This window comes from Sciurus carolinensis, unplaced genomic scaffold (genome assembly GCF_902686445.1).
Source record: "Sciurus carolinensis unplaced genomic scaffold, mSciCar1.2, whole genome shotgun sequence".
Lineage (NCBI taxonomy): Eukaryota > Metazoa > Chordata > Mammalia > Rodentia > Sciuridae > Sciurus > Sciurus carolinensis.
This window is the reverse complement of record NW_025920119.1, coordinates 427,317-448,247: the sequence shown is the minus strand read 5'-3', so window position 1 is coordinate 448,247 and position 20,931 is coordinate 427,317. Positions and strand designations below refer to the sequence as shown.

The 20,931-nt window shown below is 47.6% G+C and overlaps 1 protein-coding gene across 1 annotated transcript in view; it reads left to right on the top strand.

Annotated features, from left to right (window-relative positions):
* The window catches only part of LOC124973667 (zinc finger protein 707-like), a 28,823-nt gene extending 8,758 nt beyond the window's left edge, over positions 1–20,065 (top strand). The window contains 4 exon segments of the mRNA XM_047537464.1: positions 16,269–16,457; positions 18,298–18,457; positions 19,494–19,683; positions 19,800–20,065. Of these exon segments, the coding sequence (XP_047393420.1) occupies positions 16,269–16,457; positions 18,298–18,457; positions 19,494–19,683; positions 19,800–20,065 (805 nt within the window).
* Positions 20,066–20,931: the final 866 nt, after the last annotated feature.

The following is a 20,931-nucleotide window of genomic DNA, read 5'->3' as shown; positions in this document are numbered from 1 at the left end:
CTAGAGCTCAGGATTGATAGAGCTCAGGGGTAGAACACTTGCCTAGCATGTGCAGGCCCTGCATTTGATCCCCAGCACTGGAAATAAAGGAAAGGGCAGAGGGAGGGAGGAGAGAGAGAAAGAGAGGGAAGGAAGGAAGGCAGGAAGGAAGGCAGGAAGGAAGGCAGGAAGGAAGGCAGGAAGGAAGGCAGGAAGGAAGGAAGGGAGGGAGGGAGGGAGGGAGGGAGGGAGGGAGGGAGGGAGGGAGGGAGGGAGGGAGGGAGGGAGGGAGGGAGGGAGGGAGGGAGGGAGGGAGGGAGGGAGGGAGGGAGGGAGGGAGGGAGGGAGGGAGGGAGGGAGGGAGGGAGGGAGGGAGGGAGGGAGACTGACTCCAGGTCTGTAGACAAGGCTCCATGGGTCCCTGACCTGGCCATTCCACCTACCTTCTCATGTGTTTTGAATGTTGTTCTGGTTGGAATAGTGACATCCCAACCCCCAGGACCTGGGAATGGACCTTATTTGGAAACCGGGGACTCTGCAGATGAGCGAGCTAAGGTGAGGTCCTAGGAACTTCCTCCAGCTTGACCAAATCCTTCTGAAAAGAGGACTTTGGACCCAGGATGCGTGGAGGGAAGGGGTCTGAAGACACAGGGAGAAGGTGGACACCTACAAGGAACACCCAAGCCCCAGAGGCAGGAGGGAGGCCTGGATCAGCCCCCTCCCAGGCCTCAGAAGGAGCCCGTCGAACATGCCTTGGATTCAGACCTCCTGTCTCCAGGAATGCGAGAGAACCCATTTCTCTTGCTCTGTGCTGCTTTGTTCCAGGAGACCCAACAGACCAGGACAGGTGAGCACAGTTTTCTAAGAGATGGTCCAGAACTTTCATCAGGTTATGAGTGGGGTCTGGACCCACCTCACCCAAATCAAGACCATTAATGTCCTTCCCACGCCTGACCTGGTAATGTCCCACGGAATAAAATGTAAGGCACAGAAACACAAAGGGAGGAGGCCAGGTTTTCCAGGAGATGATGATCCACCTGGCAAACGGGGTTCAAGAGCCAAGATTTCAGGCTGCAAGGAGTTTCCAAGAGCCCAGGACAAGTCCTCTTTTAATATCTTAGATGTGACATTGGAAGGCCTGGGGTCTAATCCTTGTCCCCCTATTTTCTATTTAGAAACTGAGGAAACCCACACATCCTCCAATTAGACAGGAAATGAAAACATGAATCAAGCAACTTTAAAAATTCCTATCACTTCATCTTGTAATTCCTCTTCTAGGAAATATCTGAGGATATGTGTCAAATAATCAGGTTTTATGTTTAAAAGTGCTTATTGGAGCAGTTGGCTTGTAAATTTTAAAAAATTGAAAAATGAAATAACTTCCCCTGAATGAAGTTCGAGCTTTAGGATACTGTGAGATGCAGTAACAGGCATCTTCATTCAGCTGCCTAATGGGCTCAGTAGGTCTGTTATCTTACCTTGGGGAAAGTTCAAAGGGAGGGTCCCCTGATCCAATCTGTGTCCTTTTCTGCATGTTGGCTTTGTCTCTGGAATGACTCTCCTCATGGACACAAGATGGCTGCAGAGGTTCCAGCATCACTGCCACAAGGAGAGAAGAACAGGGGCATGGCTTTATGAATATCTCTTTGCAAGAGCCAAGCATGTTCCAGAGGGAGGACTCCAGAAAATCTTCCTTCTACCTCATTGCCTGTGACTGTGCTGTGTGCCCAGGTTTTAACCAAAACTGAAATGAGAAAGGATATGCTGGGCTTGGACTAATCAGGCAGGGACAACTCAGTGCGTAGGGCTCTGGCCAAGGATGGTGGACCTGGGCTTTCTCAGGGGGAGGAAGGCAGGCATGGTACAGGATGAGGCCGTCCCTGATTGGTAGGTGAACAACGCCTATAAAGTTAGAATGATGTTAAAATGGGAAGGAAAATGCTGAGTGGGTGAGAAAGATGTACATGTTATGGTTTGGATGGGAAAGTTCCCCCAAGAACTCATGTGTCGGAGGCATGATCCCCAGGGCAGCCAAGTTCAGAGGTGGGGCTCTGAGGTGATTATTGGAGCTATGGTCTTGTCAGTGGATTAAATCACATGATGGATTAATTCATTCATGGCTAAATCTACTGCTGAGAGGTGAGACTTAGTTGGGGGAAGTAGTTCGCTGGGGTAACGCCATGGGAGGTTCTAGCCTCTCCCGCCTCCCTTCCTCCCTCCCTCCTCTCTCTTCCCTCCTCCCTCTCCACCCCACACCTGTGGTGATCTCAGCTGCTTTGCTCCAGGCCCTTCCTCCATGATGCTCTGCCTCACTCAGGCCCAGAGCCACAAGGCTGCCGACCGTGGACTGAGACCTCTGGGCCACCATGAGTCCCAGATATATCCTTACACCTTTGAATTGTTCTTCCCTGACATTTGGGTCCCAGCCACACAAAGCTAACACATATGATGAGGGAGGAGCCCGTCAACAGAAGACACGTGCCTGAGGAAAAATGGGACCCACCCTCGGGGGCAATGGAGGACCTGAACCCGCCATGGAATGTGTCAAGCTGATGCCAGGAAGACCAGCCCCACCGCCCAGCTGCATTTCTGCTGGCAGAAATGGCCAGCCATGCAGAGAGCCAGCAGGGCCCAGCCAGCCTTGAGCACATGGGCACTCAGGGGCAGTGCCGATGGACACACAGAGTGGTGGCAAGCTGGCTGCAATGTGGTGCCTGCTTCCACTGGTAATGGAGCTGAGAGTCACAAAGTGTAAAATCAACCACTTCAAACAACTGAATCAACAACAACGTTTAGTGCACCCATGGCATAGTGGCCTTCATCTCTAATTCCACAACATCTCCCTTGCGTTGAAAGGAAACCCCGTGTCCACCCAGCAGGCATGCCTGTTACTCTTCCCAACCCCAGGCAACCAGGAAGCTACCTTCCGTCTCCATAGATCTACCTAGTCTGAACATTTCCTGTCAATGGATCCTGTGATCTTTCAAGTCTAGATTCTTTTGCTTACTGTGACATTTTCTGGGCTCATCCATGTGATAGGGGAGGACAGCTAGGAAGAGCAGAACTGAAGCTGTTTATGGATCAATAGTTTGTTCCTTTTATGGCTGAATAATATTCCACTCTGTGCACCAGCTTTTTGACCCTCTGATTTCACTTCTGGACGTTTATTCCAAGAAAACAACCATGCATTTCTGCGTAGAATAGCTAACAGGATCTTTCCAGAGATGTCTAGATGGTCACAAGATGAGACTGTAAAAGCTACAATTTATGTGTATGATGTGGTACTTTAAAGGTGTTACCAATCATGTCCCAGGGGATTATTTCATAGTAAAAAATACTGATTACATGTTGGCACTCTTTTAAAAACAGATTATACAACTGTGAGTTCCATTTAATTCCATCCCATTCATTCTTTTTTCTTTTTTAAGATTTGTTCTTTTTGGTTATACATGACAGTACAGTATATTTTAACATATTTATACAAACATGGAGTACAACTTATTCTAATTAGGATCCCAGTCTGTGGTTGAACATGATGCGGAGTTTCACTGGTCATGAATTCATAGGTGAACACAGGAAAGTTAAGTCAGATTCATTCCACTGTCTCTCCTATTCCCATCTCCCTCCCTTCCCTTCATTCCCCTTTGTCTAAACTACTGAACATTCTATTTTCCCCTCTCACCTTTGTTGTGGGTTAGCATCCACATATCAGAGAAAACAGTTGACCTTTGGTTTTGGGAGAATTAGCTTATTTAGCCTAGCATAATAGTCTCCAGATCCATCCACTTACTGGCAATATTCAAAGTCATCCTCTTTATGGCTGAGTAATATTCCATTCATTCTTTCCATTACACAGAGCATGTGTTACTTAGGGAACATCTAGTGCCACTGCATGCCAGGTACACTTCTAAATATAAGTGACTTCAACAGACAAGAATTCCTGACTCCTGCTATCTTGCTGCTTGCTGGTGTGTTTCAGTTTGGTGAGGGACAATGACCAGGGGACAGGAGGTCCATGGTCACAGGAAGAAGCAGGTTACACAGAGGTGGGTGAAGAGTCCTGGGTGCACAGCGAGAACTCCGGGTGGGGATTTTAAGAATCTTTCTTTTATTTGCCTATAATGTCCACATTCATTTCAGTAAACATGCACTTTACTTTTACAATCAGAAAAAAGAAAGCCAGTTTATAAATCTTGACTTTATATGAGGAACTAGCTCCACTAATATCAAAATATAATGAAAATTTAAATAAAATTGCAAATTCAAGTGTTATCTCCTCTGCATATATATATATATTATATAGGAAATATGTAGGAGAGATGTATGGAAAACAGTTTCCTTGTGTTGTGATTGGCACAAAGTAGGTGTTAAATAAATACCTGTGCAACAGATGGAATATTTGTCTTTTTATTTCTTATTTTTATACTTTCCTCATTTTCCTCCAGAGCATGTGTTTCCTTTCCTCTGTGAGCCAAAACATCACAGGGAAGATTTTTCTTCCTTAGATTTTAGGCACAGGACAGTGTGCAAGGCAAATGAACTTGAGCGTAGGTCTCTCAAGGTGACAGATTCACACAGGGCCCTCTGCTCCATTTTGGTTCTTCAAAAGAGGTTCACCCCTTCCTTTCTCCCTGGAGAGCTCTGAACACAATCCTATTTGCCGGGAGAATCAGTGACTGCTCCTCTCCTGCACGGTTGGGCTGGAAGTCATGCCTTCCCAAAGAACAGCTTCCGAGGTGTCAAGTCTGGGAATCAGAAGGGACCTTGACTGTCCCCCACCCCACCCTTTCTCACACCAACCCTAGTTTACAGATGCACAAACTAAAGCCCAGAAGGGGTAGTGACTTGCCCAGGGTCCCACAGGAGGCCAGAGACAGAGCAGGAAAGGCACCCCAGTCCTTCCTCTGCCTCTGTTAGTAAAGGACCCTCAGAGGCTGGGGAACTCTGGGGAATGGATGTGCCAGGCTTTAGGGAGATGCTGGCCTCCCTTCCACAGCTCAGGCTAGAGGCTGCTTTCACCCTGGCAAGGAGACAAGCTCTAGCCTCCAGAAGGAAAGTTCTAGAAGGTTCCCATGTACTCTACCTCTGCAGCTCCTGTGATACCTGACCAAGGACTTTCCTGACAGAGACCTGATCAAGGGCTCCCGTGACCTTGCTGCAGGCCTCCCGGGACCAGCTCCTGGGGTGCAGAGGCAGGGACAGCCCACCCCTCCCTGCTGGACTCAGGAGCAGGATTCAACCAAATTCCCAGGCTCAGGAAACCCATCTCAGGGGAGAGGCTGGTGCTATTTTAGGGCCAATCTGAATAAAAGATTCCAGGAAGCCAAGATTCCTATGCCAGGGAAGCCGGAGGCATCGGAGGCATTGCACGCAAAATGGCGGGAATGGTGCTCTTCTTCCTCAGGAGAGAGCGGCGGGTCTTCAGCTGTTGGCATGAAGGCTGTGCATGTTCTCCGCTTGCCGTGCAAGCTCAGGGATCCTCTCCATCAAAAGCCACGGGGTACGCATGGGTAGCATGCTAGGACAGAGTCCCAGAGAACGGAGCGCTAGTAGGGTGGTGGCCACACTGGGGGACAAACTGGGCCCGGGATTTGATCCACCTCTCCCCAGACCGGCCCTGTGAGCCCCAAATCTGGACTGTTTCTGTGCTCCACCTGATTGGTTTGTTTGAACTTCTGTCATTCCTTGTGATTGGGTAGAGAGGGTGGAAGGACGGGGGGCGGTGATTCTTCTCTTTGCAAGACATGTCAAAACTGCCTGTCTGTCTTTTGGGTGTAACTGCTGTTTCCCAAATGCCATGGTCCGTGTTGCCATAAAGAATGACAGATCCCATATCCTATATCACTGTTGTGCGCTTCCTTTTTTTTTTTTTTTTTTTTTTGCGGTGCTGGGGATTGAACCCAGGGCCTTGTGCTTATGAGGCAAGCATGCTACTGACTGAGCTATCTCCCCAGCTTCCATTTTTTATATCTGTTTTTCCTTCCAAAATTCACTGAGTGATTGAGAAGCTGCAGTTGCTTTATTGAGATGAATCCTAAGGCTCCCTTCATGAGGAACTTGGTCAGGCAATGTGGATCAGAGAGAAAAGAAAATCGTCAAGGCCCGCAAAGCTGCTTCTTCCTGGCGTCTATTTGCAAGCCCCACCGCCTCCTCATAGCATCTCTCTGGGGGTCCATGGCTGTTGGGAGGAGATCAGTCGGTGAAGCTGGTTTCAACTCCTTCTAATGACTTGGCACATATTTCAAAACTCAGCACTCATCAAAAGTATGCGCAAAAACCAAGTTCATGCCTGCACGGTGCTAGGTAGCAGGAGAAAAGCAACCAGGTCTACCCTCACAGAGCCCCATGGGAAAGACACTAAAAAGACAGACACAAAATAGCTAGTTGTCAGAGGCTCAGGAGGCTGAGGCAGGAGGATGGCGAGTTCAAAGCCAGCCTCAGCAAAAGCGAGGCCTTAAGCAACTCAGTGAGACCCTGTCTCTAAATAAAGTACAAAATAGTGCTGGGGATGTGACTCTGTGGTCAAGTGACCACGAGTTCAATCTCAGGTACCAAAAAAAAAAAAAAAAGAGCTAGTTGTGATTAACCATTGAGGAGGAAATTAGCTAATAAGGACAGATTGATGGCAGCAGATGAGTTAGATCACAACCATTGGGGAAAGTACCTCTCTGAGGTGACAGCCAAGGAGACCTGAAGCAGTCATTGAGACCACAGGGAAAGACTCTCCAAGTGGCGGAATCAGCAAGCACCAAGGTCTCGGAGCTAGAATGTGCTTGGCCTTTGGAGGACTGGAAAGAAGGTCCTCGCAACAGGAGCAGAGTGAGAGGGGGAAGGAGCAGAAGGTGCCAACAGCTGATCCTGGCCCCTGGGGCTCCTGAGGAGTCTGGTCCAGAGTGCTCACCAGGGCTTCTGTATCTGGCAAGAGTCTCCAAAGAAATAGCACCAACCAGGAACATGGGTAGAGATATGCTCTGAGGTAAAATACAACAGGGTGGGTGGGGAGGGAGATTCAGAGATTCCTTTCAAGGTATTGGCTGCCCTGGCTGTGGGGCCAGCAAGCCCCACACCTGCAGGGAAGGCCAGCAGAAGCAGCCAGACAGGACCTGGTATTACAGTCTTGAGGTGGTGGGATTTCTTTATCCCCAACCTCTTAGCTAACTGGATGATGCCCACTTGGATTATCAAAGATGATTCCTTTATCAAGAGCTGATGGTAGCCAGGCACAGTGGTATACACCTGTGCTTCCATGGCTCAGGAGGCTGAGGCAGGAGGATCACAAGTTGGAGGCCAGCCTCAGTGACTTAGCAAGGCCCTAAGCAACTCAGTGAGACCCCGTCTCTAAATACAATACAAAAAAGGACTGGGGATGTGGCTCAGTGGTTAAGTGCCCCTGGGTTCAATCCCTGGTACCCAAAAAAAAAAAAAAAAAAAAGAGCTGATAGTAGATGTTAGCCACAGTTACAAAGTCCCTCCATTACAAAGCCTGAAGCACTGGACTAGGCCCCCCTGCTCTTCTGGGCACATGGACCTTCTTGTGCCCACAGCTCTGAACATGTCCCTTCCCCTGGGCACCAGCTTGGTGTCCAGCCTTGAGGATGTACTAAAGCAATGTGATATTGATGTCGATGATGATTATGATGTCATCAGTCATTTTTAATATTTTCCAGAGACAACATTACAACGTCCAAGTCCCTGTCTGGGATTTGGAGGCTTGGGCCTTAGAAAGGAGCTTGGGGTTGGTGGGAATTCCTGACAGCTTAAATAGGAAGTAAGGAAGTAGAGGTGATGAAGACCTTTGATTCTGGGTTAGGTCCGGCAACATTGGCCCCTGAGACAGACCATTTCTGACAAAATCATTAGCAGGCTAAAGAATCACATTCTCTGATTCCTTGGTTCCTGGGGTGGGGACTTATGGAGCCGATTATCCTTAACATTTGTTAAGTAAGAGTCACAAACCGTTTTATGTCCATGTGTTCATCTAAGTCTTACAGATTTCTCTGTGGATAAAGAAAATGAGGGCCAGAGAGGGAAGGAACTTCTCCAAAGACACACGGCAATAGACTGAGATACACCCAGATCTGTAATCTATGTCCCTGGCCCACATTCCCCAATTATTCTCTGGATTCTTCTCTATTTTTCACCTCAAGGAAACAGGACTCTTCCCAGACAGAACAGGCAGGCTTGCCCCATCTCTGCTGAGGCTCTCAGAGGGCTGATGGATGAAAGATTGGTCTGTGACCCTTTGAGTCATTTGCTTGTTCTCTGAACTTTGACATAAAAGCAGAAAGACAGTGTGCCAGACTGAGTCAGGGTCAGTGAGAACTGTGACGTTATCCTTAAGAATGTCATCCCTGAATGCATCCCATGTCTGCCTCTGGGGAAAGAACTGCCCTGTGTCGCTCATGAGGCTGCCCAGGTCTGTCTCTCCCCAGCCCCTACAGCTCCCCCCCAGGCCCCATCTCCATCTCCCTGGATGAGTGTCCCTGGCCTCCTTAGCACCAGCTCTGCTCTGAGCAGCTCCCGCTCAACAGTACTGTCCTCCATGGACCTCAGGAAGAAGTCCAAACTCCATGGCAAGGTGTTATAAAGCCCCTGTGATCTGCACCCAGCAACTCCTGCAGATCCTCCAGTCCTCCTGACTCTTTCCACTGCCCTGAGGGTGGGTCACACCTGTTTCTTCCATGGCCCTGATCTTCCCACCCCTCCACCACTGCTCAGCCTATCCCCCACAGTGGAAAGTCTGCTTTCTGCATTCAAATAGGCTTGAGAAAATTCTATCTTGCTTAAAAAAGGGGGAATAAAATTTCTACATGAAAACTAAGAATACTTATTCATCAAATGTCACCATTCAGAATGAGAGGGAAACCCACAGAGGGGAAATATTCACAATACTCTATTCAACCAAGGACACATATTCAGAATATATAAAGAACACATACTAAATAATAAGAACAGAGTGGAGAACATACTAGAAAAAAACAATAGGCAAAAGGCATGGGCAGGCAATTCAACCACAGAGTCTAAGCCCATGGCCAATAAACACATAAAACATGCTCAGGACATCAGCCATCAAGGTGATGCAAATGAAAACCGCTACATAATCCCAGTGCACCCCACCACATGGAAATGAAGTCAAATGAAAATGACAGAAAATACCAAATGTTAGCGAGATACACCGCTCCAATGTTTATACCCTTCTGGTGGAATTGTTAATTGATACAACCAACTTGAAAAATTGCTTGGCAGGGTCTGCAAAATCTCAACATATGCACACCCCAGGACCCAGAATGTCTACTCCTGGGTCGGACCCGACAGAAATGTGCACATATGTTCACCAAAAGACATGCACTAAATTCCATAGCGGCACCACCCCTGGTGGCCAAGAATGGAAATTCAAGCCTCCAGCAACAGCAGAAAGAGAAAATAAATCGTGATGTATTCACACTTTGGGATTCTGCCTCCTGACAGGGATACATAAGAGGGAATTACATAAAACATGGATGGCGCTCACAAACAAAGTGTTTAGCAAGAGGAAGAAGGCATAAAAGAGGGCATCCTCTACACAAAAATAGCACAGAGTAATTTATGAGGCTGAATGTCAGGTTGGGGTTTACCTGGGAGAGACTGAAAGTCTCTAGGGACATCTGGGGGAGTTCACCATACTCTGTTTGGGGATGCTCATTATACAGGGGCATTCAGCTTTCAATGATGAATCAAGCTGCACACTTGTCTAATGGATTTATAGTACTAGAAAAAGAGATTAAAGAAATCTCACCTTGCCCTGGGTATAGTGGCACACACCTGTCATTCCAGCATCTTGGGAGGCTGAGGTAGGAGGATCATGAGTTCAAAGCCAACCTCAGCAAAGGCAAGGTGCTAAGCAGCTCAGTGAGACTCTGTCTCTAAATAAAGTACAAAATAGGACTGAGGATGTGGCTCAGTGGTCAAGTGACCCTGAGTTCAATCCCTGGTACACCACCCCCCCAAAAAAAAAGAAAAGCAAAAGAAATTCCACCTGCCTTTGAAGACCAGGTCAAGTCTATCCTATGCCAGATAAGACCTACCCCACCACCCTGCCCCCAGAAATTCTTATTTCATTTCACTTATTCCCATGCCTGCTGAGGATGTCTAGGGTGTGCCAATTTTCCTTTGTCTTCTGGGAAGCTTCATTGGCTCCTGTACTCTCTGACTCCACTGTCACATAGTAAGTGCACAGAAAAATAATACTGGGTGGAGTAAGTGTAACAATGTGGGAAAAGAGAGTGCTAAATGCTGGAAGACCTGAGTTTCAAGCTCACCTCAGGACCTTTGTACGTGGTATTTCTGTTGCCTGGGCACCTCTTCTAGTGCCCACATTGCTTGTCCCTCTCTCCTTTCATCCAGGTCTCTGCTCAAAGTCCCTCTGTTAAGGAATCCTTCCTTGACTGATCAACCTGTGTAAAATAATGCTATCCTTTTATTGTTCAAACTCTTCTGTTTTGCTCTTGCTATTGTTGTTTTTCTTTTTATCTAATATATTAATGCATTTATTAATTTATTGATTACCCTCTCCTTTTCCCACTACTAGAAACCAAACCCCAGGAGAGAATAAACTTGATTTTTTTCTACTCTACTTCCAAATGCTAGAAAAGAATCTGGCACTTAGTAGGTTCTCAGCAAGTGTTGGTGAATTAATGTGTGAATTAAAGTATTAGCAAGTCTGGCTGACTATTCTCTTGCTGTGTGACCTTGGGTCAGAGATGAGCATCTCTGAGCCTAACTTCTCTGCATCTGCCAAGTGGAGCTAGAAGCAGCACCTATTTCTCTGTTGTCCATCTGACTGATAATTGATGAAAAGTGCTTCTTTCAACTCATGGCACTGCATCTGCACTCAGGAAATGATAGCTGCCCCCATTGGCTTAGCTCATCTTCCCACGGAGCACATGGGGCATGTCTTGACATCTCTGAGATCAGGTGCATCCTGCACCTGATGTGCCATCGTTGACTTGGCAGTGGTCATGTGTGTTTGGCTTTGCTTATGCTTAGGAGAGAACCTGGCACGTGGGTGACTTGGAAGAAGAGGAGTCGGTACTAGTCAGGGAGCCTGCACTCTGCCAACGGCCCTCTGTGTGACATTGCAGGAGCTTGTTGTCTCTTTCAAACCTCAGTGACTTCAGTGATAAAATATGCTGGGTGATAGTCAAAGCCTTTTTTAGCTCTGATAAATTTAGGGGCTTCCATGGAAACTGTCCTACCAATTCACGTGGCAGTGCTTCCCCCAACCCTCCTGGGACCAGCTACCTCCTGGTCCCATCAGATACCCCAGATACCTCCAAACCCACACAGTGAAACCCAGCTCAGCACCTTGGGCAATGCGTGCCCGTCACTCACTGCTGCTGGCCTGGGATTCTAATTCTTCCCCTGCATCTGCATCCAACCAGTGGGTGTGACCACTGGAGGTCTCCAGTGTCTCTGAGCTCCGCTTCTCCCCTCTTCCTCAATTCTTCCCTGGTCAGTTGGTTGCCATCTGCTATCTTCCCCCAGTGCAGCTAACTCTTAGTCTCTAAATTTAACAGGGTGCCAGCCAAGCTGCCTCCATGACAGAGAACCCAAAGTTGATACCTAAAATCAGAGAGTCTGTATTTCTCTCATATGTTGCCTTTGATGTCTAAGGCTGCCATGGTGGGTAGACAGCTGGGCTCTGCAAAGCCCTCAGGGCCCCAGGCCCCTCCATCCCATTCCCTAGAACAAGAGGTTTGGTGAACCTTCCATAAAGAGACAGAGATTAAATGTTGAAGGCTTTCAGGGCCAAGTGAGCTTCCATGGCAACCCCAAAACTCTGTCCTTGGGATGTAATAGGTAAGAGCATGAGGAGGGCCATGTCTCCATCAAACTTTGTTGACAATAACAGATGTCCAGGCATTATTGGATCTGCCAATTCCTGCCCTGGAAAGTGAGCCTCACCTTGATGGTTGAAGCTTTTCCCATGGCCATGACTACATTCAAGACAGGGAAAGAGAGTGAGTGAGAAGAGAAGTTTCCTCTTAAGGAGGTAGTGTGAACATAGCACCCCTCACAGTCACTGATACTTCATTGGCTGGAACCTGGTCATATGCCCACACCTAGTTGCAAGGGCTTCTGGGAAATGTAGTTCTAGCTAGGCAGCCCTGAGCCCTACTAAGTTCCAGAGAGGAAAGGAGATTTGATAGTTGGGGACCATTGATAATCTTGACCACAGACTCCAAGTCTACAGGCCTGGTAAGCTTCTCTCTTCTTCCCCAAGCTGTTGTCCATCCTTTTGTTCATCCAGGAAGATTTTTCCAAATTGAAAATATAATCATGTTGGTCCTGTGCTCAAGACCCTTCCATGGCTCCCTATGGCTTCTGAAATCATACAGTCAATAAATACTTGGTGGTTCTTATTATGTACCAGATGATATGCTAGGGAATAGAATATTACAAGTGGGACAATAAAAAAGGCATAGTCCCTGCCTTCAAAGAACTTTCAGTCTAATGGAAGCTACCTATACACTCCTTCACTCAGTTCACAGGGTCCTCAGTGACCTGAGCCGCACCTCATTCCAGCCACATCTCACTCAGCCCAATCCACAGCCTCAACAAAAACATCATGTTCAGCATGCTTTTGACTTCCATAGATTGTTCACTCCTCTGGGGGATGCCATCCCCTACTCCACCCCCAGCTAATACTGTGCCTCATTGAAGAACCAACTCAAGCATCATGTTCTCTTAGAAGCTTCCCTGGCCATGTCTGGGTGGATCAGGTTCCATTCTGCACCCCACAGCTTCTTCTTCCCCCATCATATCATCAATCATTCTGGCTTGGAACAGTCTTTGTTCCAAACAGGCTCCAGGTCCCTCATCAATGTAGGACTCTGCTTCATTTACTTCCTATCTCTAGGGCTTTACAGTATGGCTTGTAAAGGAAAATTTGGGAAAGAGGAAGGAAGAGAAGGGTGGAGGCATGAAGGTAAAAGATGTAAGGATGAGGGTGAATGGATGGGTGGAAGGAAGGATGGATGGGTGGTTGGATGAATGGATGAATGGATGGATGGATGGAGAGACAATGGACAAACATGGTAGATAGATGGATAGGTGGATGGGTGGATAAATGAATGGATGGCAGGAAGGAAGGAAAGGAAGGAGAGAAAGAAGGAAGATGGATTGATGGATGGATAAATAGATGTAAGATGGATGTAAGGAAAGAAGGTGGGAAAGAAGAAGTAAAGGAAGAAAGGAAGGAATTAGACCATCTCTGGGTCCAAAAGCCTCCCAATTTCCACCTGGCCATAGTCCCTGAATTTTGACCACTAGGAAGAAGAAACTAATGAAGTGCCTGCTGACATTTTTAAATCTTTTACCAGCAAGGCTCATTTTCATTCTGTCTCCCTCCAGATTTTTGTCATGTTTTCTATTCTGATGCTTTACTTATTTCTACCTATTTAATGATGATACAACCCACACCCGTCCCTTCTTCTTGCCCTTAAACTTCTGAATTTTTAATCAAGACATGTAATTCATATATTTGCTTACCAGATATGAAAGGTGTTAGGCCCTGACAGGAGGATGAATGATGAATTATGCAGGCTGGAGGTGCCCATCTGACTTCTGTGATGTGCTGGGTTACAATTCCACAAACTATTGCGTCCCCAGATCTGAAAAATGTGGTTTTCTACTTTCTCAGACATCTTTAGAAAAGGGTGACAACAGATTTCACGAATGGAGAAAAGCAAGAAAATGAGATTTTTTTTCCAGAAACAGCATGGGCTGGGACACCCATCTTCTCCCGGCCTGTCCAAGTGTGAACTCAGCTCCCTCGCCCACATTTGGCAGTAGACACTGATGTTGGCTCCAGAGAATAAATAAGAGCTAGAGCCTTCCCACAATGAGGGCCATTTACCAGGCAAGATACTTGGTGACTCAGGGGACTGGAAATGGGATGTGGTGTCTCCCTTCTTAGATTGAGAGAAGCGGAATCCATCTGTGACATGGGCATTCCCAAGTAACAGAAGATCTGGTTTTTTCCACTAATATTCATGAAGTGTTGATTTTTCCTTCCCTTTGGTCACTTACTCAGGCATTGGGGATACCAAGCCAACTTTCATGGGGCATATATTTTCATATTTTTTAAATAAAATAGAATAAACCAACTAGGTAATTCCAGCTGGTTTGGTGGCAAAATATAAGGACGCTGTGTGGGGATCCTGATGGCAGGAGTGGGCGGGTAGCTCCTTTAGCTAAAGGTGGGCAGGAAGGACTCTCTATGCAGGTGATGTCTCAGCTGATGCCATCCTGAGCCAAGTGGGAAACTGGTTGCAGGCAGAGGAAATAGCCACAGCGAAGTCCCTGAAGCAGGAGAGAAGTGGAATCTGTGTCAGGATGCAAGATGAGCCCAGAGGCAGAGGCACAGCAAGCAAGGGGACTTTTCCTCTAAGTCTCACCAACATGGAAGTCCAGCACCCAGACATCATGTCTCTTCAGTATTGCAATAAAGTATTTTCTGTTGCTGCCTAGGGACCATAAGATGTAGGAACCAGAAGGATTTTACAGGTGATTCATTTTAAGCAGAACTGACCACATAGAAATGTTGATGGATTGTCAAAAATGTGGAAATGGTACCTTATTAAGGTGCTGGAATTGACAGTGCCTAACAACATGAAGCTGTTTAGTTTATAAACCACTTCCATACCTACCATCTCAGCAAACTCTCATCCCCATCCCATGAGGTAGGTCTTTGGTGTTCATGTTATGGATGGGAAAATTGTGTCTCCGTGTTCTGCCCATGTTCAAATGGTTAGTAAGAAACAATGCCGGAATCAGAACCCAGGTATCTTAACTCTGTGCTTCCTTCTGTTTCCAGGCCCCAAGTCTCCTGAGTCCCATCCCAGAGTGGAGGAGGCTGAAATTGGAAATAATAACAGCAGGGCTCCAGTCCCAACCCTGACTCTCGGGCCCTGTGCCCTTAGCCAGTTCCTTCCCCTCCGAACCTCTAGGTCATTTGTACAGACTGATAATGTGGTAGCCTTATCACATTCTTGAGTCGTATGTTGAGACCATGGCCACAGGAAAGTTTGAGTTTTATGGTTAAAGAAAAAGCTAGAGAGACATGAGTTAGAATTTCAAATCCATCCTTTAACTTTAGGATAATTTTGGGAAAATGTTTGAGTCTGATTTCTTCGGAAGTAAAAGAGAAAGAAGTGGAGGCATTGTGAGAAGTATGGGCAATGATGCCTATTAATTACCTGGTACCTAACAAGAAAGTTTAGGAAATGATATATTATCATCACCACCACCATCACCATCACCATCACCACCACCATCAACATTATCACCATCACCACCATCATCACCATCATCACCACCATATCACCATCATCATCACCATCACCACCACCATCACCATCATGACAACTATCAACATCATCAACACAATCACCATCATCATCACCATCATCACCATGACCATCACCATCACCACTACCACCATCACCATCACCACCATCATCGCCATCACCATCACCATCACCACCATGACCATCACCACCATCATCACCACCATCACCATCACCATCACCATCACCACCATCATCACCATCACCATCACCACCATCACCATCACCACAATCATCACCATCACCATCAACATCATCACAATCACCATCATCGTCACCATCACCATCACCACCATGACCATCATGACCATCACCACCATCATCACCACCATCACCATCACCATTGTCACCATCACCATCACCATCACCATCATCACCATCACCACCATCACCATCACCACAATCATCACCATCACCATCAACATCATCATCACAATCACCATCATCATCACCATCATCATCACCACCATCACCATCACCATTGTCACCATCACCATCACCACAATCATCACCATCACCATCAACATCATCATCACAATCACCATCATCATCACCATCATCATCACCACCATCACCATCACCATCATCACCATCACCATCACTACCATCACCATCACCAGCAGCACTACGTCGTCATCATCAAACATCATGGTTCCTCCTGTCCTCACCACTGGCGCTCACCCACAGGAAGCAGTCTAAGCCAGGACGCTCAGCCTGGATGTGAAGAACCACCACAATGGGGCCTCCTTGCCAAATGCCAACTCGCTTTTGACTCAGACTTACACCTGGGAGAAACGTGGCCACACGCTCCCATATGCGCTCATTCCTTCATCAGCCAGCATTTATTTAGTCCCCATGTGTGGGCACCAGGGACCCACTGTGCTCCTTACCCTCATGCAGCTCACAAGCCAGCGGGGAGCCCAGCAGTAAACAGTTAAACCAGCAAATCAATTTTCTAATTACAGGTGGCTGTGTTATCAATTACAGAGGTGACAAATGGCCCCTGGACCGGGAGGAGCTGTCAAGAGTGTGCGGCACCTCTGCCTCTGCGGGGACAGGCACACTGAGCTCCCAGGTCAAGAGAACATGGTGAGTAGTCACAGGTCCCTTGGGGGCAGGAGGAGGCTCCTGTTAGAACCTGGCACACCAGGCTGTGCCACTGGAACCAAACAGGCCACATGCAGAACACAAACCAGAGGTGCCTCTTGTCTCGCTCCCACCCTGGCGCAGAAGAATGAGAGAGGCAGAAAGGCGAGCATTCCCACTGGTGATCTGATGCCACTTTAGTTCACGTTTGTTAAGAAATATTAACACCACTGAACATAGGTGCCAGGGGAGAAAGTCACCAGGGTTGCCCAGTTAGACAGGCAGAGGGAGAAGCATCTGTGAGGGCCAGATATGTTCACCATACAGTCCACCTCTCCTTCCTGAGGGCCTCAGGCATCCCAGGTCAGGGGAGCAGCTACCATCACTCACCCACAAACATGCAAAGGCCCTCCCACAGCCTCTGGAGCCCTCACTAGGCACCTTCCCAGCTGGGGGAGAGGGAAGCCCTCAGCCCTCCAAAATGGGCAAGAATGAACTAATCCAGTGGAACTCTGTGATCCACACTTTTCATGCCAGCTCGGGAGGCTGAGGCAGAAGGATCACAAGTTCAAAGCCAGCTTCAATCACTTAGTGAGGCCTTAAGCAACTCAGTGAGACCCTGACTCTAAATAAAATCAAAAGGGACTGGGGATGTGGCTCAGTGGTTAAGTGTACCTGGGGTGTTCAATCCCAGGTATCCCTCAAAATAATAATGAACTAATCCACAATGGCTTGGGCTCTGGAGTCTGATCCAGATTCAGTCACAGCTGGCTAAGTTGGTTTTTCTTTATTCTTCCTACCTTCCTTCCTCCCTCCTCCCTCCCTCCCTCCCTCCCTCCCCCTTTCTTTCTTTCTTTCTTTCTTTCTTTCTTTCTTTCTTTCTTTCTTTCTTTCTTTCTTTCTTTCTTTCTTTCTTTCTTCTCTCTCTCTCTCTCTCTCTCTCTCTCTCTCTCTTCTTTCTTTCTTTCTTTCTTTCTTTCTTTCTTTCTTTCTTTCTTTCTTTTGTACCAGTGATTGAACCCAGGGGCACTTAACCACTGAGCTACCTCCCCAGTTCATTTTTTATATTTTACTCACTGATTTGCTTAGGACCACAATTTTGTTGAGGCTGGGTACAAGATTGGGCACGAGATAAACAAATTGAAAGGACTATATGAAAGCTAGCAGAATCAAGTACTAGGTTCCCTGTTTATCACCCCTTAACCTGCTGATCCCAAAGGCACTCCCAAGTGCACAACCTGCACACTAAGTTGACTTGCAGAAAATTTGTGTGATAGGAAGCCAGTGGATTGAGGCTGGCTTTGAACTTGAGATCCCCTGCCTCAGCCTCCCAAATTGCTGGGATGACAGGCTTGTGTCACCACTCCCAATTGAGACAGCTGTTTTGGTAAAGAAATTGTGTCTTTAATTGTCTCTTAAGAATAGTTTCCCAAGCAGAAATTTTGTCTTTTCAGGAGACCCTGAAGGAGAAACCAGCTACTTAAGAATTGCTAAAATAGCCTCTCCCAGACAGATTTTGAATTTTTCCTGAGCAGCTTCTTCTCGCCCTCCTGATCTCCGCCATGCTACAGAACCCCACACACTCTTGGTATGTCTCTTGGTTCATCCTGTCTCTCTGTCCCTGTGTCTCTGATATTCTTCTGTAATTCCAGCCTCTAACGGTCTGCCTAAAAAATCCTGATGTCACACGTGGATGGAAGGGAAGCCAGGAGATGTCACAGGGAAAACCCTAGAACTCCCATTGTGAGCAAAGGAACAAAAGGAAAATCTCCCAGACACTTTCTAGCCAATCTTCACTGAGCCTCGGTTGACTTATTTAGCTATTTGAATCTCACTGTGACAGGGACTTATCCTTAAGTGAACTTCAGCTGGGCTCCTCTGAGTCCTCTTCTCAACACACCCCTCCCTCAGATGACTGCCTATGGCCTGTCAAGCCAGGTGGCTGCCAAGCCAGTTTAGCAAGATCTGCCCCCGATGCTGGAGACCTGAGCGGATTCATGGTGGTAATTTTCCACCCTCATCCTGACCAGTGGCTGCAACTCCCCAGCTGTCCCACTGATTCCAGAATGGAGCTGGGTTCGCTCTAAAGTCACTTTCCTCTGTGGCTGCAGACTGGGTCGAACCTGTCCTGCTCTTGAACCAAGTGCCTGGTGTGGCTGTTCTGGGTACCACTCTCCGTGCACTAAGAAGTTGGGTGAACTGCCAAGCCAGGGTCGGGTGTTCAGGTTCCATCCACGAGTGTGGAATGAATGAATGAGTGAGTGGGTGAGCGAAGCAGCAGGTGTTCCCTGGAGACTCACCCTAGGAGCTTGAGGGTCCATGGGAGCCAAAGTCCCATGTGGTCCTGAGACTCGGGTTGTCCACCGCCTGGGGAATGGGCAGGCATCATCAGTATCAACCATACAGGTGAATGTGAGCATCAAGCTGTGACAGGCATAGGGCCCAGGGGCACAGACACCACGTCCTGCTGGAATGTTTGAGGCCAGCCTCAGGAGTATAGCGAGGCCCTCATCAACTTGCTGAGATCCCTCTCAAAATGAAAGCATGAGATGTAGTTCAGAGATAAAATACCCTGGGTTTGAACACCAGTAGCAAAATTAGATAGATGATAGATAGATAGACAGATAGACAGATGAAAAATAGAGATATGACTGGGAACGATGTTTAAGCAAAGTACATAAGCACACATTCCATTTCTTGTTAAAGCAATGACTCCATCCATGTCACATAGTCTCTGCAAAATCTTTGGTGCACAGTAGGAATTGTACCAGTACAAAACTCCATCGTCTGCCATGGTGCACTGAGAAGAAAAATAATCTCTTCCCATTCTGGTGAAAATAACTTTGAACTTGAGAGTCTCCTGAAAGGGCCTTGAAGTTCCCTGAGGGACCCACTTTGAGGATTGCTGATTTCACCGAATCCCAGCCAAGGACTTCGGGAGGGGTTGAGAGCAGAGCCCAGTGGGCCACCCAGCCGGACAGAGGGAGTACTCTCCCCAAATCCTCAGCCCTCCCCAAATCCTCAGCCTTCCTTCTGCAGCAAAGGAAAGCCCAAGGAGCCACATGTCACCAGGAAGAATGGGACGACCCCGCGGGAGGGGCCTGTGGTAGCAGTGAGGACACCTGCGTAAGGTGGGAGGTGATGTCCAGGCTCCCGCCAGGGTGTTCATGGAAAATGCTAGCCATGTCAGCCCCCGTGGTTACCGGGAGCACCCCAGGTGGATCAGGAGGTGAGGGCTGGTCCCCAAGGCAGAGCAAACCAACCCAGACCCAGGCAAGTGACAGGGGCTGAAACATGCAGCCATGTCCTTCCATAGCTGTCTTCCTTCCTCCTCCACTTAAACAGGCATCCCTGCTTTTCAGTTGGTGGAGGGCGGCACTTGGAGAATTTTGCCAGTGTCAACAGGCACCAGAATGCAGAGGGACCCAAGGAATGAGGGCCAGTTCGTTGTCTCTGCCTTTCTGGGCTCCGCGACTTTGTGCCGAGCACGGCTGGGTCCAGAGCTCCACCTGACCGTTTTCAAGATCAGCCAGGTCACCTTCAGAGTCTCAGTCCTCTTTCTCCAAAAACTAGATGACACTACACATGTCACAGGTGTGGAACAGAAATGACCAAGGGTGGGGCGGGCGGGGCTGCAAGTCCACGATGCTAATTTAATAGGAAGGTGAGTAAACGGGCCATACCTAAGTCTTCATGTTGAAAAATTAGCCTCCCTTAGCCGGGTACTGTGGCGCATGCCTGTTGTCCCAGTGGCTAGGGAGGTTGAGGCAGGAGGATCAGGAGTACAAAGTCAGCTTCAGCAAAAGCTAGACCCTGAGCAACTCAGTGAGACCCTGTCTCTAAATAAAATACTAAATAGGGCTGAGGATTTGGCTCAGTGGTCGAGTGTCCCGGAGTTCAATCTCTGGTACCCGCCCCCTCAAAAACAATAGCCTCCATTTATGGAAAATGATCTCACTCTTCTATTGGTGGAAATAAACTAATATTCCTGGGTTAAGTAAATTTATATCTTTGGGAAATAAATGGATGGATTTGGAGAGTTATTAAGAGATTATCTTAATAGGTAAAAAGTTAGGGTGCTGGGAGCAAGGGACCTCGTGGGACAAACCTGGAGATGACATGACAGTGTTCAACCATATCAGACATACCCTGGGCATGTGACAGTTGATGGCTCTTATTTTTATGGTTTCCTGGATATTGAGATGAGTAACTAGATATGGAAACTAGGGTGCATAGAGCCTTTGCGGGGTGCAAGACACAGGTTCAGATTCAGCTGAGCTTCTGAGAGAGCCTGGATCGATCGATCTATCTGTATTCCTTCCTACCTTCCTTCCTTCCTTCCTTCCTTCCTTCCTTCCTTCCTTCCTTCCTTCCTTCCCTTATAGTGTCACTGCAGATTGAACCCAGAAGGGCTCTTTCACTGAACCACATCTCCAGCCTTTTTTATTTTTTAATTTTGAGATAGAGTTTGGCAAAA